At 32.0% G+C, this 25322-nt stretch overlaps 1 protein-coding gene across 6 annotated transcripts in view; it reads right to left on the minus strand.

Annotated features, from left to right (window-relative positions):
* Positions 1–11558: 11558 nt before the first annotated feature.
* The window catches only part of LOC122712173, a 79695-nt gene continuing 65931 nt past the window's right edge, over positions 11559–25322 (minus strand). For 5 of the 6 annotated variants that reach the window (XM_043931592.1, XM_043931596.1, XM_043931595.1 and 2 more), the window contains 4 exons: positions 16838–17262; positions 15467–15652; positions 14282–14628; positions 11559–13897 (listed from right to left, as the gene is read on the minus strand). In XM_043931592.1, the coding sequence (XP_043787527.1) occupies positions 13846–13897; positions 14282–14628; positions 15467–15652; positions 16838–17262 (1010 nt within the window). In that variant the 3' untranslated portion in view covers positions 11559–13845. Of the gene's footprint in view, positions 13898–14281; positions 14629–15466; positions 15653–16837; positions 17263–25322 lie in introns of those variants that run through there. The other variant, XM_043931597.1, reaches the window with a different exon arrangement.

Below are 25322 nucleotides of genomic sequence, written 5' to 3' on the forward strand. Positions count from 1 at the left end.
GAATGGGTTTTTCGGTGTCTTCTTCTCCTGTTAAGAAAGAGATCTTTTCTATGGGCAAGAGTTGATTAACTATCCTTCCGAACTTGATTGGATATGGAATAAAATTTTTTTGCTAATTTTTTATTTCTGTATTAATTATTGTTATTATTCAAAAATTATTATTGAAAAAAATATCAAAAGACGAAACACGTTTACCTATCGATCCTTCCCTTCTGCTTAAAGCGACTAGGAATTCCAACGTTGCGATTAAAGAATGTTGAATTGCTTAAGAATAATTCGATGATCGTATCCTTTTTTTTACATGCTTGTTTATCTAATTATCATTATCACGAAGGATGAATTGCTACATACCAAGAATATCTCAAACGTAAACACGTTTTGAATATTTTTTAACGTTTATCATACGAGATAGGTATTTTACAGTTAATTGATTGATTATCATTTAATTATTTATTAACTAAAAGAATAAAACAGAGTAAAAAACTATACCAGTAAAATTATTTTAATATCAAATAATATTTAATAATAATTTAATAATATTTAACAATAATTTTAGAGTTCAAGATAAACGCGAATGTATTTAAAAATATCGCGTTAAAATTATTTAAAATTTATTTATAGTAATTGAAGTTTGAGTTAGGTAAAGTGAGACGGAGATAGAATGACATGGCGCGCCACTCTGCGGCGGTGTAATGAAGATAAAGCTGTCTCGCTCTATCCCTATCTCCCTTTATCTAACGTAAACTTCAATTACACGATAAATAAAGCTCAATCGAAATTTTTTCGTACCAACTTTTCTGTTTCTTTCGACCTTTGGAATCGATCCTACGAACATATTCCACGAATATATCAATATCTTATATAAATCAGATCGATTCATTTCTCTTCTTGCGCAAGGAGAATTTTCAAACACACGAGTTCGAGCATTACTTATGTAATGATTTATTTACTGGCTTCGTATTCCATCTATCATATTCTCTCATTCACTTTGCTTTCTATCCCTGTTAAAAATCAATTCTCGAAATCGGTTCACGAGCGAGTTTGCCAATGGTCGATCGATAGACGACCTCCTGGCATGAATATTAGAATACGAATTTCGACAAGCATCGACCAACTCGCAGCGTGATCGTTTTCTCCGCAGCAACCGTGGAACAAACCCCCTATTGATGTTCTCCATCGATGTTCATTAACTATTTCTTAATGTCCCGTGAATTTATCGTTCCGCGTCGCGAGAAAGCGCGCCACTACATGATTAAAATCTGATTCCTCCAATTCCAGTCGCTTCTACGAACGTTTATCTTTAAAATATTCGACGTATATATTCCTCGCCAGAGGGAATATTTTTTTTTTTCTTTTTTTTTCCTCACTTTAATCAGAGAGATTTTAAGAATTTCGAATTTCGAGAAGTTTGAAGGGGAATCGAAGTTCATTAGAGAATGATGGCCACTTTTTTTCCTTTTCTTTTTTTTTTTTTTTTTATTATTCTCGCGTTAAGTACTTACACGCGTAGGTCAACCAACGTCTACCTGCAGGTGCATTTGTATTCACGAGCCGGCGACACGCAGTCGAGTGCAGCGTCGTGTAAACGCTGCAGGTACCTGCCAATGCGGACGAATCAGCTGCGTAGGAACGTTTTTATGCACCATCTCCGAGAGATAATGTAGTCGTTCTTTTCACGTGAGCCTCTTATATTGCCCGATCCACCGACAAAGACCCTCTAAGAATCCTTTTGACAAGTTTCCTTTTTTTTTCTTTCTTTCTTTTTTTTGTTTTTCTTCTTTTACGAATTTCGTGTCCCTGCCGTTGTGAAGTAGCAGAGGTTGCAATCAAAAAACGTGATTCGGGTATAACGTGATGTCGAGCATAACAGGATGTTGTGATTAATGAAGGGAAATTGACGTGTTTCGAAGCACGCTTACGATTTTTATTTGGTTAATCATTTTACAATAATTAAAAACGTTATTGTTTATCATGAAATAATTTTTCTTTTCGAAAATATATTAGGAATTTAGAGGCTAAAATGTACAACTTACACGACCGACTTATTTCGAGGATAAAAATGATTTGAAAATGCAAAAACGTGAAATGGTTCGTTGAAACGAAACGTTGACGAATTACTCGAGTAGGTTAACGGTATGCGGTGACGAGTGTCTTTTCCTAAAAGGCCCAGATACTAGGGAGAAGGTCAACACGGTTCCTTTAACGCGAGAGAAAAAAATGGAACCCGGACGACAGGTATTTTACATTTAAATATCGTAGCGATTACTCAGATGCAAAATATCACGTTGTACGTGATCTTATGTTCGAGAGCACAACGAGGATAGATATTAATGACAAAATTAGAGAAAAGAATCTACGCTCGAAGAGTTAACAAAATTTCTCTTCATCGATATTTAAAAAAAAAACATTTTATCGTGCAGCTATATAAAACTTTCGCTATTGTAAAGATACAAATTAATACACAACCAATAAAACACAAATTATTAATAAATTATTAACAGGATAAATTCTCAATTCTTTATTTAATTTTACTAAAATCACGAAAAATGAATATAGAAAATTTCCATCAATCCCATATTTATAACATCCGTTACAAGAATTTCGAAATCGACTTGTGCCAAAATCCTTTCTAATTATCATATCGATCCAATTAAACTGTCATTAAAATGCAATTTCCATCCAAATTCCTGCAAGAATCCGCTCCCATTTCCTTCCTCGTCCTTCATGGTACGTGATCAGAGCACGAGGAAAGGTGTACGCAAACGATTAAAACGCGAATCGTGCGAAGAGGCGGTTAGTTTCGGGAGGTCAGAGGACTCGGTCGGTACAAGCTTTTAGGCGAAGCGACAGCATGCGAGGCGTTGCTACAGCGTGCAACTGCTTCTCGCTTCGTTTTGTTCACTGAACTAGTTCCCTCTCCCCTTTCCGCCCCCGACTCTCCTTCCAGGGACTACCACAGACGCCGTCTCACTACCACCACCACCATCACGGGGAATTTATCAAGATCACCACTGTGCTGGAAGCTTGGAAAGGATGATTCGCGAAGGAAGAATAAGAGAGAGAGAGAGAGAGAGAGACGAATAAGGAAAAGTTTGCATTATTATTTAGTAGCAGAATTTTTATATATATATATAAGAATTGATTAAAATTTTGTAGATTTTATTGAGATTATTATGGGAAGAGATATCTGAATTTTTCGAATTTAAGCTAATTAGAAAGAGATTAATGAAAATATGGACAAGAAATAATAAGATATGGAAAATATTATTGGCGATCTGCTAAAGCTTCGATTACTTGGATTAAATAAAAAATTTATTGCTTTGTCGATGATATTTATTTAATGAACGAATTATTCACTTACAAATTCTCGTTTTACTCTTAAAATACACGTGTGATCATTGGAACAGTAAAATTAAGTCTGTTGATAAAAATAATTTTATACTCAGAAATATTTAGCGATACTAATTTTTATTTCTATCTTTCGAAATAATACTTGAATTAATGTAAAGAAAAAAAAAATGTAGACACGTGTCAGTATTCTTTAAAAGGTTAAATTAAGCGGTATTCACAGTGTACGCTCGATTAACCAAGAGCTAATGCCTCTGGTGGTCGCAAGTTGCAAGAAGTGGGATATGGAAGGGAGTTGGCTTCTTTGGTGGTCGTTCGAGCTCGCTTTTTATTCTGCTACCTTGCTGAGGAAAGTCGTTCTGGAAATGGTTAATGAGAAATGGGTGGTTTCGACTTTGATGGGAAGTGGAAGTTGATTGGAGGTACACGAAAAAGTATAATTGTTTGGTAAAAACTTGATTGGTTTTTTATAATCGATTAATTCAGAGGTTATGTTACTTTTTTATCAAGTCGAAACAGAAGAAGATGTTTTTTGTTAACTTGAACAAAATTTTTAAAAGTTTCGTGTAATCGAAGAATTTTATAATCAAAGATATTTAAACAAGTTTCCTCGTTTTCTTTTTTTATATTTAGAAAATGAAAAAAGAAAGATTCAAGAGAAGATGGAAAATAAAAATTTTCAACAAGATTTCGTTACAAAAATGATACGAGATAGGCAATTTTTCTATGCTTTTTTCACATTTGTCAAAATGATCCATCTCCTTTCCCTCTAATTTTCATTTCATCACATGTAATATACCAACGTCTCGTGTGGATGTAGCTTAAAACAATGCGATACGTTCATCGAATTTGATGCATCGAACGTGAACGAAAAGTTGCTCGTTGTCGAGGGCGTTCACATTGCACGTGGTCCACGTGTTGTTGTGGCAAACGTCTGCTTACGGTACTGTTTCGTTTGTGACTTGCACAATCTCGACGTACACGCAATTTCTTATACGCAAATTTAGATTGTTTAATAAATATTACGATCGTATCGTCGATTAAATGATTTGAAATTAATAACTAACTGTTATTAAGAATCCCAATATTAAAAAAAAAAAAAAAAAATGTGAGATTGGTGTATCGTTGATGTAAGAAATCTTTTAATTTAAAATTTAATTTAAAGTCACTAGTATGATAAAATTATAAGTACAGTATGTTGTAGTAAGTAAATAGTTAATTAATAAACGAAGGATGATTAGATGGTCTTAGATAAATATAATCTGGCAACGTATGTACTTAATGTGCTTATGGCTGGTTCTAAACGAATGGTTTGTTCCGTTGAACGATTCGAATGGGAGAAGTTTTACGCGGAAAAATTAATCGGTTTTGTATTGTACGAGCTTCTGTTAATAGGGGAATTATTATTACTAATTATAGTATTATAAAGAATTTATTTATTTATATGTTAATAAAAAATAATTACCGTGTTTAAAGTTAAGCCTTTAACCTTTTCTGATCATTTCTTCAAATTACCTTTTTTTTTTTTTCTATTTTCAATTCATATACGTCGTTAACAAAGTTGTTCCTTCTTTCCATAGAAAATATTATATTAAATATATAAAGTTACATTTAACAAATATAACATGTGTTCAAGATCATAAAAATTTACGATTGCGAGATATATAATGGGATTATAAATTAATGATTTCTTCTCTTCGATTTATTCGTTTAAAATAACAATAATATATCCGCATCGCTTGTAAAAATTTGGAAATGAATACTTTCTCGGCACGAATGTATTATCGGCGAATTATGAACGAAGCTTTATTCGTATCCTGAAGAACTTCAAGAAAAATACTGCAGGCAAAGAAAGAATGATTGAGAAAAGGAAAAAAAAAAAAAAAAAGAAAAGAAAAGAAAAGAAGAAGAGGAAGAATAAAGAAGGATAAAGAAATAAAGGCAAGAGGAAGCAAGGTTGAACGGTGCAGGAAGAATAAAAACGTATCTCTCTTTAAATGATGTCTCCATAAAGTGTATGCAAGTTTTTTGCGTTAATATTTGTCTTCGAGCGGTGTCCAAGAGGAGGGAGGGGAGGGATAAAAACGGAAAGTTGCGGGGAACGAGGTGAAGATGGGGGGATGAAGATTCGAAGATTGGAGAACGAGATGAAGATTAAAGATATACTGGAAGGGAAAAGACGCCGGCCAATGTAATTAAGGAAGTAATATCGTAAAATTTAAGCAGTATAATAATGAACGGTTCGAACGTGCTTATATTATAACCAGGAATAAATACCGGTCGAGATGCGTGCGCGACCAACAAAGTGGAGATTAACATTTTTTTGAGGGCACGATTAAAGGCTCGCGTGTGCGTGAGCTACATTGTTGTGCACAAAAATTACAAAAAAAAAAAAAAAAAAATTAAGAAATATATCGAAAAAGTAACGTATATATCAACGTATATATTATTAAAAGGTGAACAAAATTGGACGTATAAAATGGAAAACAAACGGTACACCGTTTGTAATCCTTGTTCCCAACAATTTTTTCATTCGTCGAAGGAAGTAAACAGACGAGATTCGTGAGGTCGTAGCAAGTAGAGAAATAAAATTCAACCAATTATACCGAGCCAACAAAAACCGTGTTTGTTTTGGTCTCCTTCGTATCATAACGAATGCATAATCGAGAAGCTTATAAACGTTCAAACGTTGATTATTCAAATTATCTTGTCGATCAGGAAAATTGATCAAGGAGGAAAACTGACTTAAACTTGAGCTAAGGACGAGAGAGAAATATATTCTATATTTACGATATCGTGAAATTAAATTGTTGGATATCGTTAAAAATAAGAAAATTTATATTAGCGTATTGTAAAATAAATATTCGATCCTCGGGGGATTAAGATAAACAGAGCGAAGGTAACCCTTGGAGAATGAAAAGGGAGGGAGGGAAGGAAAGAATAATAAAAGGTAAGAAATGTCGGGCGCCGAAGCCGCGCCGGGCTTGGCATGGAATAGCAAAATAACACTGTAAGCTGTTCCGAGGATCCTTAGTTTCTCTCAATGGAACCGGAAAGAAAAGAAAACAAGGAGAGGGGAGGAGGGCGGCGCGGGATGGGGGAGGGAAGGGGCGGGCCCTCAAAGCTAAAAGGAAGCGGGCAGATTAAAAAAGAGGAGCGAGAGACTTCTCGCGAAACTTCAAGATAAATACCGGCGCGGCCCGGTTGTGGAAGGAATTTCAAAAGGACAAACGAAAGAGGGAGAGAGAGAGAGAGAACGAAGAGCGAATTAAAAATAAGCCGGTAGGTAGAAAATGGCAGGGTCGAGGACCCCTCTCGGTCACGTCTTTCCGAAAATTCGAACAGTCGCACAGGTGACTTTCCGCTCCCGTTCACTTCTTATCGTGCCTTGCTTGGAACGAGAACCCGTGTTCATGAATAATAAACAGGATGAAAGAGCGAAAGGAAGAGCGAAGGAAGCGTATGAATTTTTCATTTCAGGTCAGATATTGATATGCGTGACTCTCTCGATATATATATATAATAGCGATAAAACAGCGATAACGGAGCCTAATAGAGATAGAATAATTCTAAAAAAAAAGGGAAAAGGGGAAAAAGGAGAGGGAGAGGGGAGGAAAGAGGAAAACCGAAAGGGAACGACGACGAGTGATCGTTGTGAACGAAGCTTGAATCCTGGATCCAAGAAAGGAAAGGAAGGATAAAGGGAGCAAGAAGAAGAAGAAGAAGAAGATGAAGGAAGAACGCATAGGAGGAAGGAGAAGAAACGTGGTCCGGAGCCGTGTGCACGGATCTCGAGGCATGGAGAACACGAACTGGCCGCCGCATACCTACACGACGCGTAATGAGAACATACCAGCGTCGTTCGGCCTCCTATCTGCTATCAAACGGATACCACCGGTTCAACCTCGGATAAACCGTGTACCGGGCCCTAACCAAACTCAAATTTGTTTTACACCTCGTCCCCGAATCATTGGACGAGGGTTCTACCTCGCGTTTAAGCTGATTCCATCTTCCCGCTTTTGCTAGCTTTTCGGTTTTTTCGGTGTCTAACCGAAAGAGATGAGAGGATTGGAATTTCATCGCGATGGTGGAGATGATACGAGCTGATAAGATTCGTTAGAGACGCGAAATTTTTCGGATGACAATTTTTGTAAATATTATAAAGATTTGTTATATACTTTTTAAAGTTTCGAGTTAGCTTGTTGTTGATTTTTATAATTTAATTTGCTTTTCTATTTTAAATTCTGGTTAATTATCTTTTTTTTTTTTTTTTTTTTTTTTTTTAGAATTGTGCTACATGATGCAGACTGTTTCGTATAATAAATTTATTACGGTAATTCTTTTATTTTTATGCTAAATTAATATATATCCTCTTCCTTATTTCAAATTAATATCAACGCCGCCGTTATTCGTTTAAAAATTATTACAAGAATTATGCAAAATATATCTATTTGTAGTCTTCACTATCTGCATAATTTTTGCAAATAGTTAATTGGCCTTATCTTTTGATAGTCAAGATATTTTCTTCGCCTAAACGCAGCGAAAATTTCAAATTTGAAATTAATGTAAAATACAATTAATGTAAAATATGGCTCGAACAGCAATAATTTAACGATAATTATTATTCATTGGAATTAATGGTTAATATCGCAGGTATAGTGTAACGTATCAGTATCGTAATTGCGTATGGAGTTCGGCAAACTGACTAATAATCCTCGAAGCCTTTCGAATTCCATTGCGAAATTATACGTTTCGATCTTGGGAGTCTGTTTCACGAATACTTGGAAATAGTTAGTGGACAATTATTATCAATTCGAGTCCATGGGAATGCAGCTGCCAAAAATTATGTCATTGATATTGCAGAATACATACTAGATAAAAATAACGCAATTTTTTTTTGTTCATTTTATTTAATTTTAATTTGTAATGGAATGGAATTTGATATATTTTTTTTTTTTGCATATTTATCTTTTTTTTATCATATCAAGTTATCATATTTTTGAAAATTAAGCATACAGATATATATACAGATATAAGCATTTATGATATATATAAAAATGCAAATTTCTTTTAGATCTTAATGTGTTATTTCATCAATGCCCAAACTTGTTGGACATTATTGCCGACGGAAAAATGAACTTTTGTGGTCTTAGACTTGTGTTGCCATCTACGCGAAAAATGGTAAAACTTCTTATACACAATTAGTAAATTACATTAACGAGTGGTTCTTAAAAAATTTGCGTTATAAAAGATTTGTGTTATAAAGTCAATAAAATAATGCAAATATTATTTTCTCTCAACGACATTTATTACAATCTCGATTGGTTCAATTAAATAATTCCAGTTTTGGCACTAGAAAGACGGACACGGTTACATTTGACCTTTTTGTACTTTTACAATCACACTGATTCTAATTTTTTACAATAATATTGCACAATTTTTCATTTTTCTCATACATTTTATAAAAATTCTTATTAGTAAAATGCTTAAAAAATTTGAACGAACGAATCAGCCATTTTATTCAATAAAAATTATGTTAGTGTAATTTTATGAATTTGAGACGATAATCAAAAAATTAATTCGAAATTTTATTTGATTTGATTTTCATAAAACAAAAAAATCACTATTTTTTATATGAGATTATTATCATCAAAGCCACTAACATTCTTATTTTTTGTTTTATTTATTTTTTTACTTATTTATGAATTTTTTAATTCTTAACCAATATGTTTCTTCAATAAATTCACAAATTTGAATTTGTGCGCTTTTTCACTTTGCAGAGAAATATTTTTCATTGATATATATAGAATGAATCATATATTTGAATCTGGGATATTTTTCTTAAATAATAGTTAAATATAGTTAAATATAGTTTAAAAAAAAATTATTAATAACATATAGTACAATTACGTAGTACAATTAATTAAATAAATTACTCATAAAAGCTTAAAATTTTTATCTATTTATAAAATTGCTCAAAAATTATTTATATTTAAAAATACAATAAAAATATAATAAAGTATTATAGCTTGTAAAGCTTTCTTCTTTTGTATATTTTTTTGCAATAGAATGAAAGGAGTACAATTTATTTCAATTATATAATTCATTCTAAATAATTTTATCAAATATTCTACATAATATAATACTTAATCAACAAGGAAGATATAATTATCGACATTTTTTACCCATATCTTAATTACAATCACATACATCCATTATAAAAATTTAAACAAAGAAACTTGTTAATCTCGATGATATATTGTAAAATTATGTATGTAAAAATAAGTATTAATTTTTATGAATAATAATGTGCTTAAGTTGGCTTAATAGATTTTCCATTACAAATACTCCAATTTAATTTTTTAACGGCCAGTTAATACAATATGTATATTGTAGTATTTAGAGTAGAACGAAAAAGATCAAAATTGAATAAAATTCTTAATAAAACATGAATTTTAATAAAATATTTTTTTTTCAGTTTAAATTTTCAAATTTTTCCTATTTAAAATTATTACATATGCAGAAGAATGTTATTTGTTAAAAACGAAAAACAAATTAATACAACTTTTATTCATTACATGTGAATTTTAAATGACGCATAAAAATTTTCCTTCTATTTCGTTCCACCCTATTACATAATAAATACATTTCTATTTAAAAAACCAATCGTTCTTTCACCAAATATAAAAAGAATATAGATTTCTCTCTCTTTCTCTCTCTCTCTCTCTCTATCTCTCTTTTTCTTTTTCTACGTGATTAATTTACCAATTCAGTCACGAAAACAAATCCAAAGAGTATCCAGAAAAAATACAGTTGTAATGAACATCTGTATAAAAACTATTTTATACAGAGTTCAAGAAAGAAATGTCTATATTGGTCAATAAGAGCGACCGCTGTCCGGCTTTCTCGGCGGTAAGAGGATCCTCCTACCTATGGAAAAGACACTGCATCATCTAAACAGCAATAAAACCAACGTCCTTCAAACCAGCTCGAAGGGTGACAGGTAAATAATTGACGCACTTCATTCTACAATTGTATTAAACTTCCTATTTTATTATCTGTGTGCTTTTTTTTTTTTTTTTGAGCGGTCTGTCGTTCAATTTTCCTGGCGTTTCCTCGCGTCGCTTATGGACGCACTTTCGGATTGTATCCCTGTCCTTCGTTCCTCTTCTGCTCTCCGCGCGACATCTATCGATTTCTGTCGCAATTAACACGGGCGCTCACGCTTAATCTTCGTTGAAATACTCTTCGTTCCCCGATCCCCCTTGAAATTATCACTCTCGAAATTATTTTCTTCGTTTCTCGAGGAAAGATTATTATTTTGATTCCTCTTCTTGATTCTAAGATCACGGTTCGCGTGGTTTATCGATACAAATATTTGGCGGTAAGAATATTGGCGATATAATGGCGGCAATTCCAATTACACACGGTCACGTGTGATTTAATTGTTGGATTGTTCGTACTCACAACAAGCACGCGGAAGAAAGCAAATCTTGTTGGGCGAAAAATTATTTTTTTCTTCGCACGAGGGGAATTTTCGTGATGGTTCTTTTTCGATTTATTTTTATTTGCGCTTTATTCTTTAATGATCTTTCTCTCAATTTGGTTGAAAATTATTCGAACAATCAAATTTTTAATATTTTTTTTTTTCTTTTGTAAGTTTTTTTTTTTCTTTTGTAAGTTTGTAAAATTTATATTTAAATTTTCTCTTCTTGAATTTTCTTCTCTTATTTCTTTTTATTTTAATGATTATTCGAATAAATCTTCAACTATTTACATAAGGAAAGGATCATTTTTCGAATAAAAATTTCATTTAAAATAACTGCATTATTTTTATCCGATTTTAATTTAAACTGTTAATTATTCACGATTCTTATGAATCTTTCATTCAATTTTAGAGACACAATATGTTTGTTTAAATTTTTAAAACAAATACAATTCGAATAACAAAGGAAATCCTGTTTGTTATTGTGTGTCGCGGTAATATGTAACTTTTAATTAATAATTTACAATAATTTTCAAATATTTGTCTATTGACTATACCAGAGTGTACAATAAAGTACGAACAATGCTTTTGGAAAATGTATTAAATTGTTGCACATGAAATGGCCAATATTATAAAAGTAAAATCATTCAAAATTTGAATTCAGCTAAACGTTTCAATTAATATTTATAATATTTATGATACGAAAGTCTTGAGTTATGAAAATTTAAAGCTCAAACAAAATTTTCTTATTACGAATTCTTTTTTATTAACGTTTTTCAAAATGTATTATATCTGTTGAATTATATCTTTATTCATTAAAAAAAAAATTTATTCTCTATAAAATTACAGACGTTCAAATTCAGCCATTTCATTTGCATCGATCTAATGTATCCTCGATTCTGCTATGAGAAAAATTTTCCAATGAAAATTCGGTGGACGACAGTTAAAATTCTCTTAAAATCTAAATCGAATCCTAATTCTGTAAGAGAAAAAGTCGGTAATCGTAATCATTTTAATACAAGACACAGTTGGTGAATAAACAATTCTCATCATCCCCTTGCTTCTTTTTTCTTCTTCTTATTTTCATGTTCCACGCTTGTCGAGTGTGATTTCAATTCCTGTGTGTCGATAAAGTATGCAACGTTTGTATATATAAAAACAGAATCCAAAAGCTGATTAACAATACAAAAATTTACTAAGTCACGAGCACGAGACACGAATCACGAAGATTATAAATACGATAGAACTTCTTTTATCGGAATATCTTCAAAGATTAAGGAATTAGCCATCTTTGCATCGATTGACGAGACATCTAGCGACGTAATAATGTTCGTACGATGTTATAAAATCTTCTACAACCTAATAAAAAGCATAGATCATCTCTATATTAATATAATAAAAACTCAGTAAAATTCGATTATTAATCCTTTCAATGATAACGACTAATCTCACAAAATTGATAACTATTACTATTAATATACGATGAAATAAAATTTTTCTAAATAGCAATTCCAATGAATAAAATTCGGATAAATGAAGTTCTATTGTATTAAGATTTGTCTGACTCGATACTGGGACTAGCTTGAAACAGTGTTTCTCAACTTTCCTGTCATTTTAAACGATGTAGTAGCTACTGTTTCCTTACTTTCTTACGATGTTTTCAAGTCTTTATGCGTTTTGTGAGCATCATTATCGAAAAAGTAACGATTATTACAAACGGTAAAAATTGTGCGTGTATATTTGGATAGGGAAATGAAAGAGATCTCGAAGCTGATTTTTTTTCGTTCAGTGATCGTTGACGATATTAATGATAGGTTAATCGATATTACATGAACACTAGATCGTATTAAATGTCTTAATGACAGTGAAAGTGAATTGGTTAAAAAATTGAATATAAAATGTCTAAATAAATTAAATTTAATTTTATCTTATAGCCTACATATTATTATGCAAATTTCTTAAAATTACACGATATATAAGTGAAATATCGTGCACGTAATGTGACTTTATAAATGTATTTATTGAAATAATTAAAAAAATGCTTTTTTCAAAGATAAAAAAATATTTAACGAAATCAATTACTTTTGAATTATTTTACGATTAAAATTATTTAGATAAGCAATGTTTTTTTTTTCTTACTTTGAACGATATACAAAATATATCAGAAATCAACAGCATATTATCGAATGTTTTAAATATAATACACATGTTTGAGAAACATTGTTTCAAGTATCAATTGCGTTAAGAATATTGAATTTTTGATAAATGCAACGCCATTGACAATCAGTAATTATTATAAAAAATGATCCGTGACACTAAGAGATTGACGAAGTTTTACGAATCGAGCATCGGAATCACCGGCAACAACGAGATCGACGAAAAATTCGTATAAATATAAACAGCTATAGAAGAACGTGACGAAATTTTTAAAAATTGCAAACAGCAGAATTATCGAAATTTATACAATAAAGGATCAAATTTACACAAAATTTGTATAAAATTGAAATTGTGAAAGAGGCGCTTAAAAGTTAATTATTAATTGAAATTTCTTTAATCCAATGTTGTTTGATATATATATATAATTGAACAACATTATAACAACATTGACTAAATTTAAGAAAGTTTGCAATTAGAAAATAACATTTCTTCATAGGAAAAGAGAGAAAAATATGAAATATTTAAAAGATTACGTCATCATCGATATCGATTAAATTAATCGAATGAGAAGAAAAATTCAAAATTCTTTACGAAGGTAAACAATATTTGATAATAGATAATGAAATCGCTTATCATGATTTCTGACGAATCGCGAATTTGAAGAGTATTTGCGACACGATCCACGCGATGAATTTGCGAACGACGATCGAGGTGATAACGGCGACGGTGATCGATGAATTTGTGATTTTCGTCAATGTTCGTTAGGAACCGGAAACAGAAAGAGGCGAAGGACATCTCAAAGGATCTTCGCTGCTTCGACTTCTTTGCTTCTTCGTACGGTAGGTCGGCCTTTGTCAACCAATCTTTATCCATCGATCGATCGAATATTCGAGTGCTGCGAGCCACCTGAAATTCAAACACAATTCACTTAACCGTCCTAAATTTCGTTTCAAATTCCTAAGCGTGACAATAAAATTATTTATTAATAAATAAAATATAAATATAATAAAAATAATATAATAAAAAATAATATAATAATATAATAAAAATAATAATAATATAAACAATATAAGATAATCATCTATCTAAAATAACTTAACAAAAAGATATGAAAAGGTAATTAAAGTGTAATATAAAACATATATACAATAATGAAACAAACATATATATATATATATATATATAATTAAATTGTAATATAAAACATATTACGTAAAAAGTATGATACGATAACAATAAATAAAAAAATAATAATAAAATGACGATCGAGCAGGTTACAAAACAGGTTACCGTTTCTTGTCCATCTCTGATTCCGTGGCGAAGATGTAACTCCTCTGCGTGGGGTCTGGTGGCTGCAATTCGAACGCGTGCTTCCTGCCACCAGAAGTGGGTGCGCTGCTGTGCACTCTGAAGCCGTGAAGGCAGGCGACACCGAACGCCTTCTCGGCATTCGCGTCGTCGTAGAAATACAACGCGGCGTCTTTCAGCACGCAATACCGCCTCGACCAACCGGTTGGCGAGGATGTTTTCCTTGCGTGTTCCTGCTGCTTGCTCAGATACCCAAAGCAATCTGGTCTGTGAATGGCGCACGCCGCCATCTCACGCATTCTTAACGACGCTTCCAGCCAGGTGTCGACCTGTAAAATGTGTGATCAGAAGCAATAAGAATCAAATAATAGTGGTGGAATCTCAAAGGGAGAGGTGGAAATATATAACGAATCTTACTTTCGAATGTTGTGTTAAATAATATTTTTATTAGAGCGAAAAGAAAAATTTGCAAGTGTCTTTTGTCTTGTCTTTTGTTCTATAAAGAAACAATTTTAATAGTTAGAAAGAGGTTATGAGAGGGAGACATCGATGTTAAAAGTATAAACTTATAATAAGAGTGAACTTTAACTAAGATTCGACTCACAAAAGTGATTAAAGTATTTTTATTAATATTTTTATTAATATTCTTGAATATTCGTGTTATTATGAATTTTCGTAACTATTTTAATTGAACTACACGATTCTTCGTAACAATTCCAGACATCTAATCTAGCCAAATTCAAATAAGTTCCAACAGATAGCCAAACTTGGAGAGTTTTAAAACGAATCTCGTTTTCTTAAACTTACAAAGCCTCGGATTTTATTATCGTTTCATTAAAATTCCTTAAAAATTCCTTTCATCTCGAGTAAGAATATTTCGAAAAATATATTTATAGGCGGTCGTAAAAAGTGTATATACCTCTGTTAATTATTCAATTTGCAAAATTCATATCATTTTAATTTGTCAAATATTCCCTGAGATTTGATTACGAAGATTTGACTGACAATTTTTTTACATATAAATTTTTTAAATAGCAGAAACTTTTTGTCAAACTTATGTTTGTGCATAACACGGGAAGTAACGTCAGTTGCTTCCTCTTTAAACAGGTTTCTCTTATGTAAACACACGTAACGGAATAACTCATTAAGTTTACACGCGACATTTACTTGGTCGTTTCTCTCAATGGCCTCCTTGATGACCGTCGTCCATCGAGCTGCTGCCTCTTCCGTATCCGCCGCGAGTCGAAGCGTCGGCGCGCCATGTTTCTTGATCGCGAAACTGTGCAACCTTAGCTCTGGTGTTTGCTCCACATCGTACTTTATCAGCATCACCGCCCCTACTGGCTGTGAATCCTGCGAAAAACAACGAATCGTCGCCCGGTGAATCATTTCTCAGGACAAACATTCCTCCTGATAAACAGCCAATTCTTGCGATTCACTCGAAGGAATACCGCGCGTGTTAAATGAGTTTTCGAGGCGTGAACGACTTTTCTTTTCCTAACTTTTGCAATTATTCTGCCATGTTGAAGATAAAGTGGATGTACCAGTCCAAAGGGAACGAGAAAATAACCTTCACGCGAGAAAATAACTCGAAAATGTGTACGTGGTGACATTTATTTCCTTCGAAAAATCCTTTGAAAATTTGTAAATATATATATATATATATATATGTGGGAACTGGAATAAAATAAATTTCGTAGAGAAACATAAATTACCTCTAACCGAACTTTATACAAATGTTTTTAAATGTTTGCCTTTCAGATAGATGGAGATGACAATTTTAATATTAACGAGTTAAATTAACCATTTGCTGGTAAAACAGGGTATTGTTGGTTTCAATTTTTCAACCATTATGAAAAAATTCATCAAAAAGTCAATGTTACGTCTCTCTCTCTCTCTCTCTCTCTTGTTAGACGAGGGGATAATAGAAGCTAGGTCACAGGATGTACCACTCGCATGAAAAGGATAGTTAGTCGAAGCCCTAATGGCGAGTACAAGGGAGGATCATCACGAAAGTTGTACGAGCTTTTGTAGTTTGCTGTAGTTGGCGACCTCGTTACATTATCGGCAAGTGTAATTATATCTCACCTATTAAATTGGCCGGAAGTAGATTGAAATTTTCAATGGTGAAACGTTTAAATCGTTTAAACATCGAGAAAATATTAAAAGTCTTCTTCTAAATTACGAATAAATATTTCATAATCCATTTACTGTTTATCACTTCGAAGAAGAGAAAAGAAGAAGAAGAAGAAGAAGAAGAAGANTCTTATTAACAATCCATAATAAATATATAATAAATTATTCGTATCGCCACTTACGTGCAATCAATGACCAAGAGGAAGAAGAGGAAGAAGAGGAAGAAGAGGAAGAAGAGGAAGAAGAGAAAGAAGAGGAAGAAGGGGAAGAAGGGGTAGAAGAGGAAGAAAAGGAAGAAGAGGAAGAAGGGGAAGAAGGGGTAGAAGAGGAAGAAGAAGAAGAAGAAGAAGAAGAAGAAGAAGAAGAAGAAAACATTCGAAGAAACTAATATCTGGTACCAACCGCGTCAGTCTTGTAATAGTAGAGGCAGTTGTCACGTCGCAAGGCGAACCATCTCCTCACCCACTTGTCCGTGTTCGAGGAGGTGGCGGATTTTCTCCACAGGTATCCGGAACAAAGCGGCGCCTCGTCGTTTCCTTCCTTGGTGCCGGGCCTGGACACCCGCGGCGCGAGCACGTTGCACGTCCTCGCCACTTCGAGTTCAAGGACGTCGGTTCCAGAGTGCGCGAGCCTCACCACTTCCGAATGAGTCGCGTCCATCACGCTTTTTCCGTTCACCGACATTATAATGTCGCCGACTTCGAGGCCCGAGCTCTCGGCAGGCGTGTCGGGCTCGATCGCGGAAACGACCACCGGTTTCGAGCCGTGGATCCGGAAACCAAACTCTCCACCAGCCTCTCGTCTCACCACCACCCTCTTGTCGCTCTCTGTAAAGTCATCACAGTCAATTATTTGCCTCGACGCTTTTATTTTTATTTATCGCTTTGAAAAGAAAAATGAGAAGATTAGTTAGATTCTTGGTTAAATAACGATTCAAATTTATATTTTGTATGATATCTAAACGTTTATATTTTCTTGTAATTTTCTTGTAAAAACTTTGGAGTGATAATAAGTAAATTATTCGTTAGGAAATATTAAAATATTTTTCGAGATGGTTGATGTAGGAATATTATACACACGATTCAGAGAAATCTATGTATATGATCTATTGTAAACGGCATGAGAGATAAAGCAATATTCGAATTTCATTTGCTTCTGTGAAACTTTGAATTATGTACAAGTGGAGTATAGAAAATTGTTGATTGAAGATATATTGATAACATATGAAAATGATTCTAATTCAACGGATTGTTTGCTATATCAATTTAATTTGAAAACGTTTTATCTTATAAACACAACAAGATCAATAATAATTAATGATAATTATAAAAAATAAATAATTTAAATATTAACTTTATAACATAGTAAGTAACATGTGTAGATTTAATAGATTTATATGACACTTATCAGACATTGTGGTAGATTTCTGGTGTGTCATCCATCTTATTTATCAAGCATTGAAACACGCAATATTGATTGCACATGATCGATTACGAATGGAAATTTGTGAGCAGAGCAGATGGTTCTGAATAAATTATGGAAGTCGTTTCTCTTGTCAAAATGACGAAGCTGATTGTCCTTTGCAATAACGAAGAGTATAATGCCTATTGTTATTGATTTTTATTATTACTGATTTCTCGAAATTAAGTTTAATGAAAATCAAACAGTTAGTTGAAAAATAAATAAACGAGAATTTATTTCTTAGTAGAATATGATTTTTCTTCTTTTTCTAATTAAATGATACAATTATTTAGAGTGGAATAAATTTTTTTTTAGAATTATTCTTGAGATAGAAAATATCCTTTTTCTTATTAACATTTATTACTATTACTTATAATTTATATTTTTAACATTTCTCAAACTTAATAATTTATCTAATTGAAAGTCCTTCTTTTTTTTTATTTGATAAAGTTAAAGAAAATTAAAGAAAAATTAATATTTTCAAATGAAAATCTATAATATCATAAAGTGAAATTTTATTTATTAATTTATAAACAATTAAAACTTGCGTTAAATGAAGATAAAATGAAGATAGAGTGAGACAGCTTTACTTTTGTTACGCTGCCACGCCGCACCGCGGCGCTCCATGTTGTTTCCATCTCGCTTCATCTAATGCAAACTTCAATCGCTTATAACTCGATAAATAAGTCTCAACATTTTTGTATTTGTTTTGAATTAAACCATTCAATGTCCCACGATCTATCCACAATTCCAAATAAAATCTCACTATCCTCCTCTATATAATTCTCAAACCACATGAAAATATAAATATACCAAGAAACGAAGTATACAATCGCTAATCAGAATTTCCTCCCTTCCTAGTTTTTTTTTAATTACGATTTCTATCGAGCTCTATATATCCGGGCGTCGATGACCATAAGCGGAGATTACAAAAGATTACAAAAGACTTTTTGTTCCTTTTAACCATCGTTAAAAGGCGTGTCACGAACAAACCAGCAATCGGGCGTGGAAAGAAAAAAGAAAAAGCATTGTCATTACCCTTACATCTCTTTGGCCTCGTTTTCGAATCCTTCCAAGGCGGTTATTTTTTACTCGTGATCCGCGTGAGATAACCGTGGCGATTTACTTGGTTTGAACTTTCGACTGCAATTTCGTGGGGATATTTTTTGGAGAACAGTGCAGTCGTGAAATAAATCATTCTCCTGGGAGTGGAAAATTTATACGAAGAGTTTTTGGCCAGGATTAAGGGTTGCTCCAATTTCTCAAACCATATTTCCACAGCTGTCCGAGCTTCATTTTCTATTCCATATTGTTGCGTATTCATCAAATGGAATTTCATTCCTTTGTACATTACTCGTGTGAATCAAGTGGTTCGATAGATTACGGTGAAATTCTAGGGATTTCATTCTAGTTATATAATTAAGATATCACTCGGCGGCCGTTTCGATACGTGATTTTTGACTTTTGCAATACTTTTTACTAATGTAAATGCAATGAACAATTAAAAATTGTATGAAATTCAATATTATTTAAATTAATCAGATTCAATAATCATCTATTTATTAATTATTAATTATTATATATTTTCGTTAATATTAATAGCTATTTTCTCGATTCTAAAGAGAACGCTTTAAATGCTTTCCCGCGTTCCTTACTCGATATAATCCTAGATTAATGCTTGGTAATTGTTTTTAAAGACTAAGGAAGGTGCACTTAAGGCGGCTAAACGAAGACTTTCGTACTTTTATTAAACTTTATAATGTATCAATTAAGAGTTAGGAAAGTATAGGAAAGCTATACGAACCGGTCTAACGATAAAATTTCTTTAGATATATCTTGCAAAGAAATTTCATGGTAATGCGTCAAATGGAAACTTTTAAAAAAATTGTCTAAATATTTAATTAATCTTTTTAAGCAATCAAATTTTCTGTAAAAAATCATGAACGGAATAGAATGGATAGTGGAACTCTTATTTGTGAATACTTCGTACTATACCAATTTCACGAGTTTTAAAGTTTTTCCATTACAAACAACGTTAACAATCTATACTGTGCTTTAATGAAAGCTGAAACAACACCCCATAATTTCGTTTATCGAATTATTTATTTAAATTAAATAAATAAAATTTATTCGCAACAAACAAAAAATATCCCGGACAATGTTATTATTTATTCCACGAAAATATTGAACGAAAACAATAACTGTTTTCTAAAATTATCGATAATAAAATATCTTAAAATTGATTGAGAGAATCAATCTTTATCGATTATCTCCACTTCCCGATTACTTATCCAACATTATTATCTCAGTTCAACTTTATTTCTATTTAAAGTTATAATTTCCGATGAATTATGAATTTATTCCATCGCTCTTCCATTTCTATCGATCCTACGTTTCATTTCTCTAGATACTCGATACAATATGATTAAAAAATCTCATCAATATATATGAAATTGTAAATTAGTCGTATTAAATTAATATTTGAATCTCTCTCTCTCTCTCTCTCTCTCTCTCTCTCTCTCTCTCTCTCTTCGTTTCTCTGATCGTTATCGATTTTTGTTCGTGAAAGTTGTATGGAATAAATCGAATTTAAGAATCATTTATTCACGAATGAAAACAACGTTAACCCAAACTGTAAACATTACGATTTTTTTATTTTTTTATTTTTTTTTTTACAAATATCACAACGTTAATAAAATAAAGTCATTTCTTGCGAAAATTTAAAATATTCCCACATTCACATACACGAATTGATATCAAAATATATCTTTCACGATAAAAACATCTCCCACAGTATTATAATAATAATAACATTCGCGTAATTTGCATTTATGCAAAATAAGAGAAGCAGCGAGTATTTGAAAACGTCTCGATATTTTGGGAAAAAAAAAAAAAAGAAAAAAAAGAAAAAAAAAACAGAAAACAATGAATGAGCATGGAATCGGAAACGTTTCAATCGTTTTCGTTTCAGAAACAGAGAAATCTTGGTAACTCCCGACGTTTGTCGTGCAAATTTGAAGAGAGAGAGTACTATGCGCTTCCCAAAGCAAGCGCACAAATAGAAAGGAATACTGGGTAAAAATAAAATGAAAGCAGGACGGTCCTACGTCGTCGTAGCTATATAAATAAATGCATTTTCAGTTCTATTTTTTTTGCGCCTTTTTTTTTTTTAACCTTAACATTTACAAAGGGAGAAGTATTTAAATTTTTGAAATGTTAAGGAAAAAGATAACGAGTAAAAATAATCAAAACGAAGCTAAAATTTCAATATGATATTGTGGAAAATATTACTGTATATAATTTCATTCTGGTTTATTATATTTAATTATGATATAACTTCAGTTTAGCGGGAATTTTAATTATTGCATTTTTAATAGCTAAATACCGATTATAAATGAGTATAATAATTATAAAAATTTAATAATTTAGTAATTTTATGAATAAGTCAAATTAATGAAAATAATGCAAGTTAGATTATTAATATTGTCGAAAAAATAAATAAAAATTGCATTGTTAAACAAAAACGTGAAACTAGAAATTCATTTATCACTTATAACTATCTAATTTCACAGTCAGTAATCACAGTAAAATTTAATTGATTTTCACAATATATTCACCCTCGTAATCATCGTTGAAAACCACATTCGTCCACTTCGTTGCGATGTTAAAATTTGTTTAAAAATAAAATTCAATTTGAAAGATATCTCATCTCTGCAAATAACGTAAATACTAACGATATTAAACACGATCTACATCTATATTACTCTCTATACTCCCTGTCAAGAGCAAATTTCAAACATCGTTTCTTTTCCTTTTACGCGAAAGAAAATCCATGTTATAAATATCGAAAGCAAGATATTTCGTTCAAAGAGTTCGGGAAAAAGTCATTTTGCGTGTCATCTCATCTCTACAGAAATATTAACGATACTAAAGATAAGATATGTTACATTTTTAAAAACAAATTTCTTCTCTCTTTTCTCTCATGCAAGTATACAAACAACATTCGGTAAATATTGAATATCGAGATACACGTAAAAATTTGGAATAAAAATCAATATTCAGAAGACATTTCATCTGTCACCGTGATACGGAGAGAAATAATACCGGATGTGTTGCACTTTCAAGAAAATAAATTTTCTTTCTTTTTTTATTCCTTATGTAAATGAGAAACAAAGTTTGGATTTGGATCAGAAGTCAGTTTGCTAGATGTATCATCTATGAATTCGTGAAGTTTAGTTTATAGAGTCTAGGAACGTAGAAACTGTTAAGCTTAGTTTATAAATGAAGATGATGAAATCTATTTTTAGAAGAAGGAAACCACCCAATTGTGCCTGAAAATTGATTATATATTTTTTATATTTTTTTTGATCATATTTTGTATTAATTGCGAAAACTATTAACCAAAAATTAATACAAATACAATAAAGAAATGTAAAAAAATATTATTTACGAATTTTATCAATTGTTGGAATTTTTAAAATATTAACTAAATTACATAAAAGAATTTTTTATAATGGTTAAATAATAATTGAATAATCTAGAATTCTTTAGGACAAGTTTTTAAACGATTTCTTAAAAAAAAAACGAGCAATATGCATTATACATATGCATATTTACAATCATTATGTTGAAAGAATACTTCGAAGCTGCTGGTTAAAACGTATAAGATTTGCATAATAATCGACGCCTAGATCATATCTATGTATCTTTTAAAAAATAGAAAAATATTTCTTTTTTGAACGATACATATGAATTTGTACGTATAAAAACAAAATAACGATATAACCTATAAATTTACGTGTTCACGTTTTCATGTTCTAGAATTCAAATGAAATTTCAATTTCTATTTATACGTTTAAACAATAATAAGCGTGCTGCAATGTGTCGTAGGCGTTTCTGTTTACATGCTATCTAACTACTTGTTAGGTATTCTCGTAATCGAGATCCGAATTGAGATCGAACGGTGGACAAAATTAAAATAAGACAGATTCGTCGCCTACGAGTGCAACGTACTACAAAAATAATTACTTGCGTCACCGCGTTCTCGACGATGGCGTGGTATGTCTATGCCCAAAGAGACGATTGTTTCGCCTACTACTATGTAATAACTTTCATTTTTATGTGAGAGGTAGATCCACATAGATCTTACATAAATAAAAACAAATGGAACGAACTCTAGAATTCGTTGATTGAATCTTCAATGTGGTGACATATCGAATTATAATCCAATTATAGGAAGATAAATTTGATAACTTGATACAATGATTAATTCTATTTTCATATTAATTTTTCAAAATATTTTGTGTCAGATAAGACGAGAGATATATAATTTTGTTATAAACTATTTTCTTAACAGAGTATAGTGTAATAAGAAAAATGTATTTTTAAAATTAACTGGGTCCATCCTGTAACAAATGATTCCTCCATTTTCTAAGATGGTAGAAAAGAGATCTGCTTATGTCTTATTATAAAATAGAGTACCTAATAAACTTTGAATAATTTCACTAATATTCTTTACATTATCATAATTTCTTTCATCTTCTTGCCTTCAATTTCTTCAGCCTCGTTCTCGCAATTAAATAAAGCAAATGTAAGTAAGAAATTCATTATAAATGGATATTGAAATCATATTGTGACGAAAAGTAATAAGATTATTTTAAAAATTGAAATTACTTTTTTAACTTTTTTAAGATGTACATCTTCATTAAATTCTAGCGAATGGAAAATCAATTGGAATATTAAAAGCTTCGTATTTTCTAATATTGATATTATTTCGTTACGGTAGTCAATCTTAAATAAAACACGTTTGAATCTCCCACCAATTAAACTTGCCCTTAAACAGCGAGAGAGGTCGATTTATACAAAATCGATTATCGAGTATCTAGTGCGGCAACGTTTAACAATATCTTCATCAAATGTGCCGTGAATGTACGTAAATTGCTTATAACACTTACAAACACAATCAATTAAACTGGAACGAGAATTCGACTCGCACTCGGCACTCCTTTTAATTAACATGTCATTCATTCGCCATTTCAATATCGTACAATATCTTTCGCGTACAATATCTTTTCGCACACGAAAAGTTCAACAATTCCTTAAACCAAAACTTTTCTTCATTTTTGGAATCAACGGGTGTCAATTTTTCATTCGTCAATAAACATTTTTCTTCGATGTACACACAACGAAAATACGTTTCAAGACGTCCATTTTATGCCAATATATTTTAAATCTCTAACCTAATTCCAATATTTGAATACCTTAAACTTGTAAGAAAAACAAAATTTCAATCTTCTGAAAATCTAACGTGATCCAATCCAAGATCCAAAGAAAATTTTCCATCCTTTTCTCTCTGAACGGGGATTGAAAATAAGAACAGGCCGACTTGAGAGGTTGATCCAGGAGAGAGAGAGAGAGAGAGAGAGAGAGAGGCATCACGCCATAAAAATAATCGAGTCCTTGCGTCACCGAGTTTCAAACGTAATCGGGTGTGTTGAAATACGTTTCTCAGCCTTTTGTCTCATCATCCTTGCCCTCTTCCCCCTCCCCTCCTCCCCCTCTCCACCGACAAGAAAGGCACGCAAAGGCGCTCGTTTTATTTCTGCTTATAAAGAACAAGGCACGCATCATTCGTCAACCCCTTTCGTGGTGTCAGAAATAGCGAGAAAAAAAAAAAAAATAGAAAAAAAAAAAAAAAATTACTTTGTTGTCTTCCTCCCGATAGAGGAAATTCTCGCGATGTGCAATCACCGTTCCAAGGTTGCTGGTGGCGCTCTCTCTCTCTCTCTCTCTCTCTCTTTGGGAAGAGAGTGTTGTTACGGATTTTATAATAGGAGGGAGAGGAGGGGAAGATCTCTCGTTGTTACGAGAAGGGTAAATATCTCGTGTAAAGTAATACGAATTCGTTTCTTTTTTCATTTAGAAAAAATTCGTATTGTGGTCGAAATGGCAACGGATTGGGAATTGATGCAATCCTGGCAAAGGTTTACTGGTTCGCTTGTTGAAGAAATTCAATGGAAAGAGAGAGAGAGAGGAGGAAGGGAGAGAAAGGTCTTATCAACGCGAAATTAATTTCTTTTTTGTGGTGTGATTTTGAAGCTGGAGTAATCCATGTTGGTATATAAATTTGTTATTGTATTTGTCGAAAGAATGATATTAAGAAAATTTGAGGCGACTATTTAACCAATGTGAATTTTAATTTCGCTCGTCAAGAAGAGTGAAAGCCTCTCTTAACTATTGTTCGATTAAATTTGTACGTTTTACGCGGCGGCCAATATTTTCAGAAATTATTCCCTGTAACGACAGTATATAATAACAAGAAACAACAATGTAGGATAGAAATATTCAAACTGTATCGCGCGAAGTATTTTAATTACGTTTCTATGTTTAATCATTCGACTTCAAGGTATTAAACTATTTTCAATTT

Source organism: Apis laboriosa, unplaced genomic scaffold (genome assembly GCF_014066325.1).
Source record: "Apis laboriosa isolate Shangri-la unplaced genomic scaffold, ASM1406632v1 scaffold19_cov150, whole genome shotgun sequence".
NCBI lineage: Eukaryota > Metazoa > Arthropoda > Insecta > Hymenoptera > Apidae > Apis > Apis laboriosa.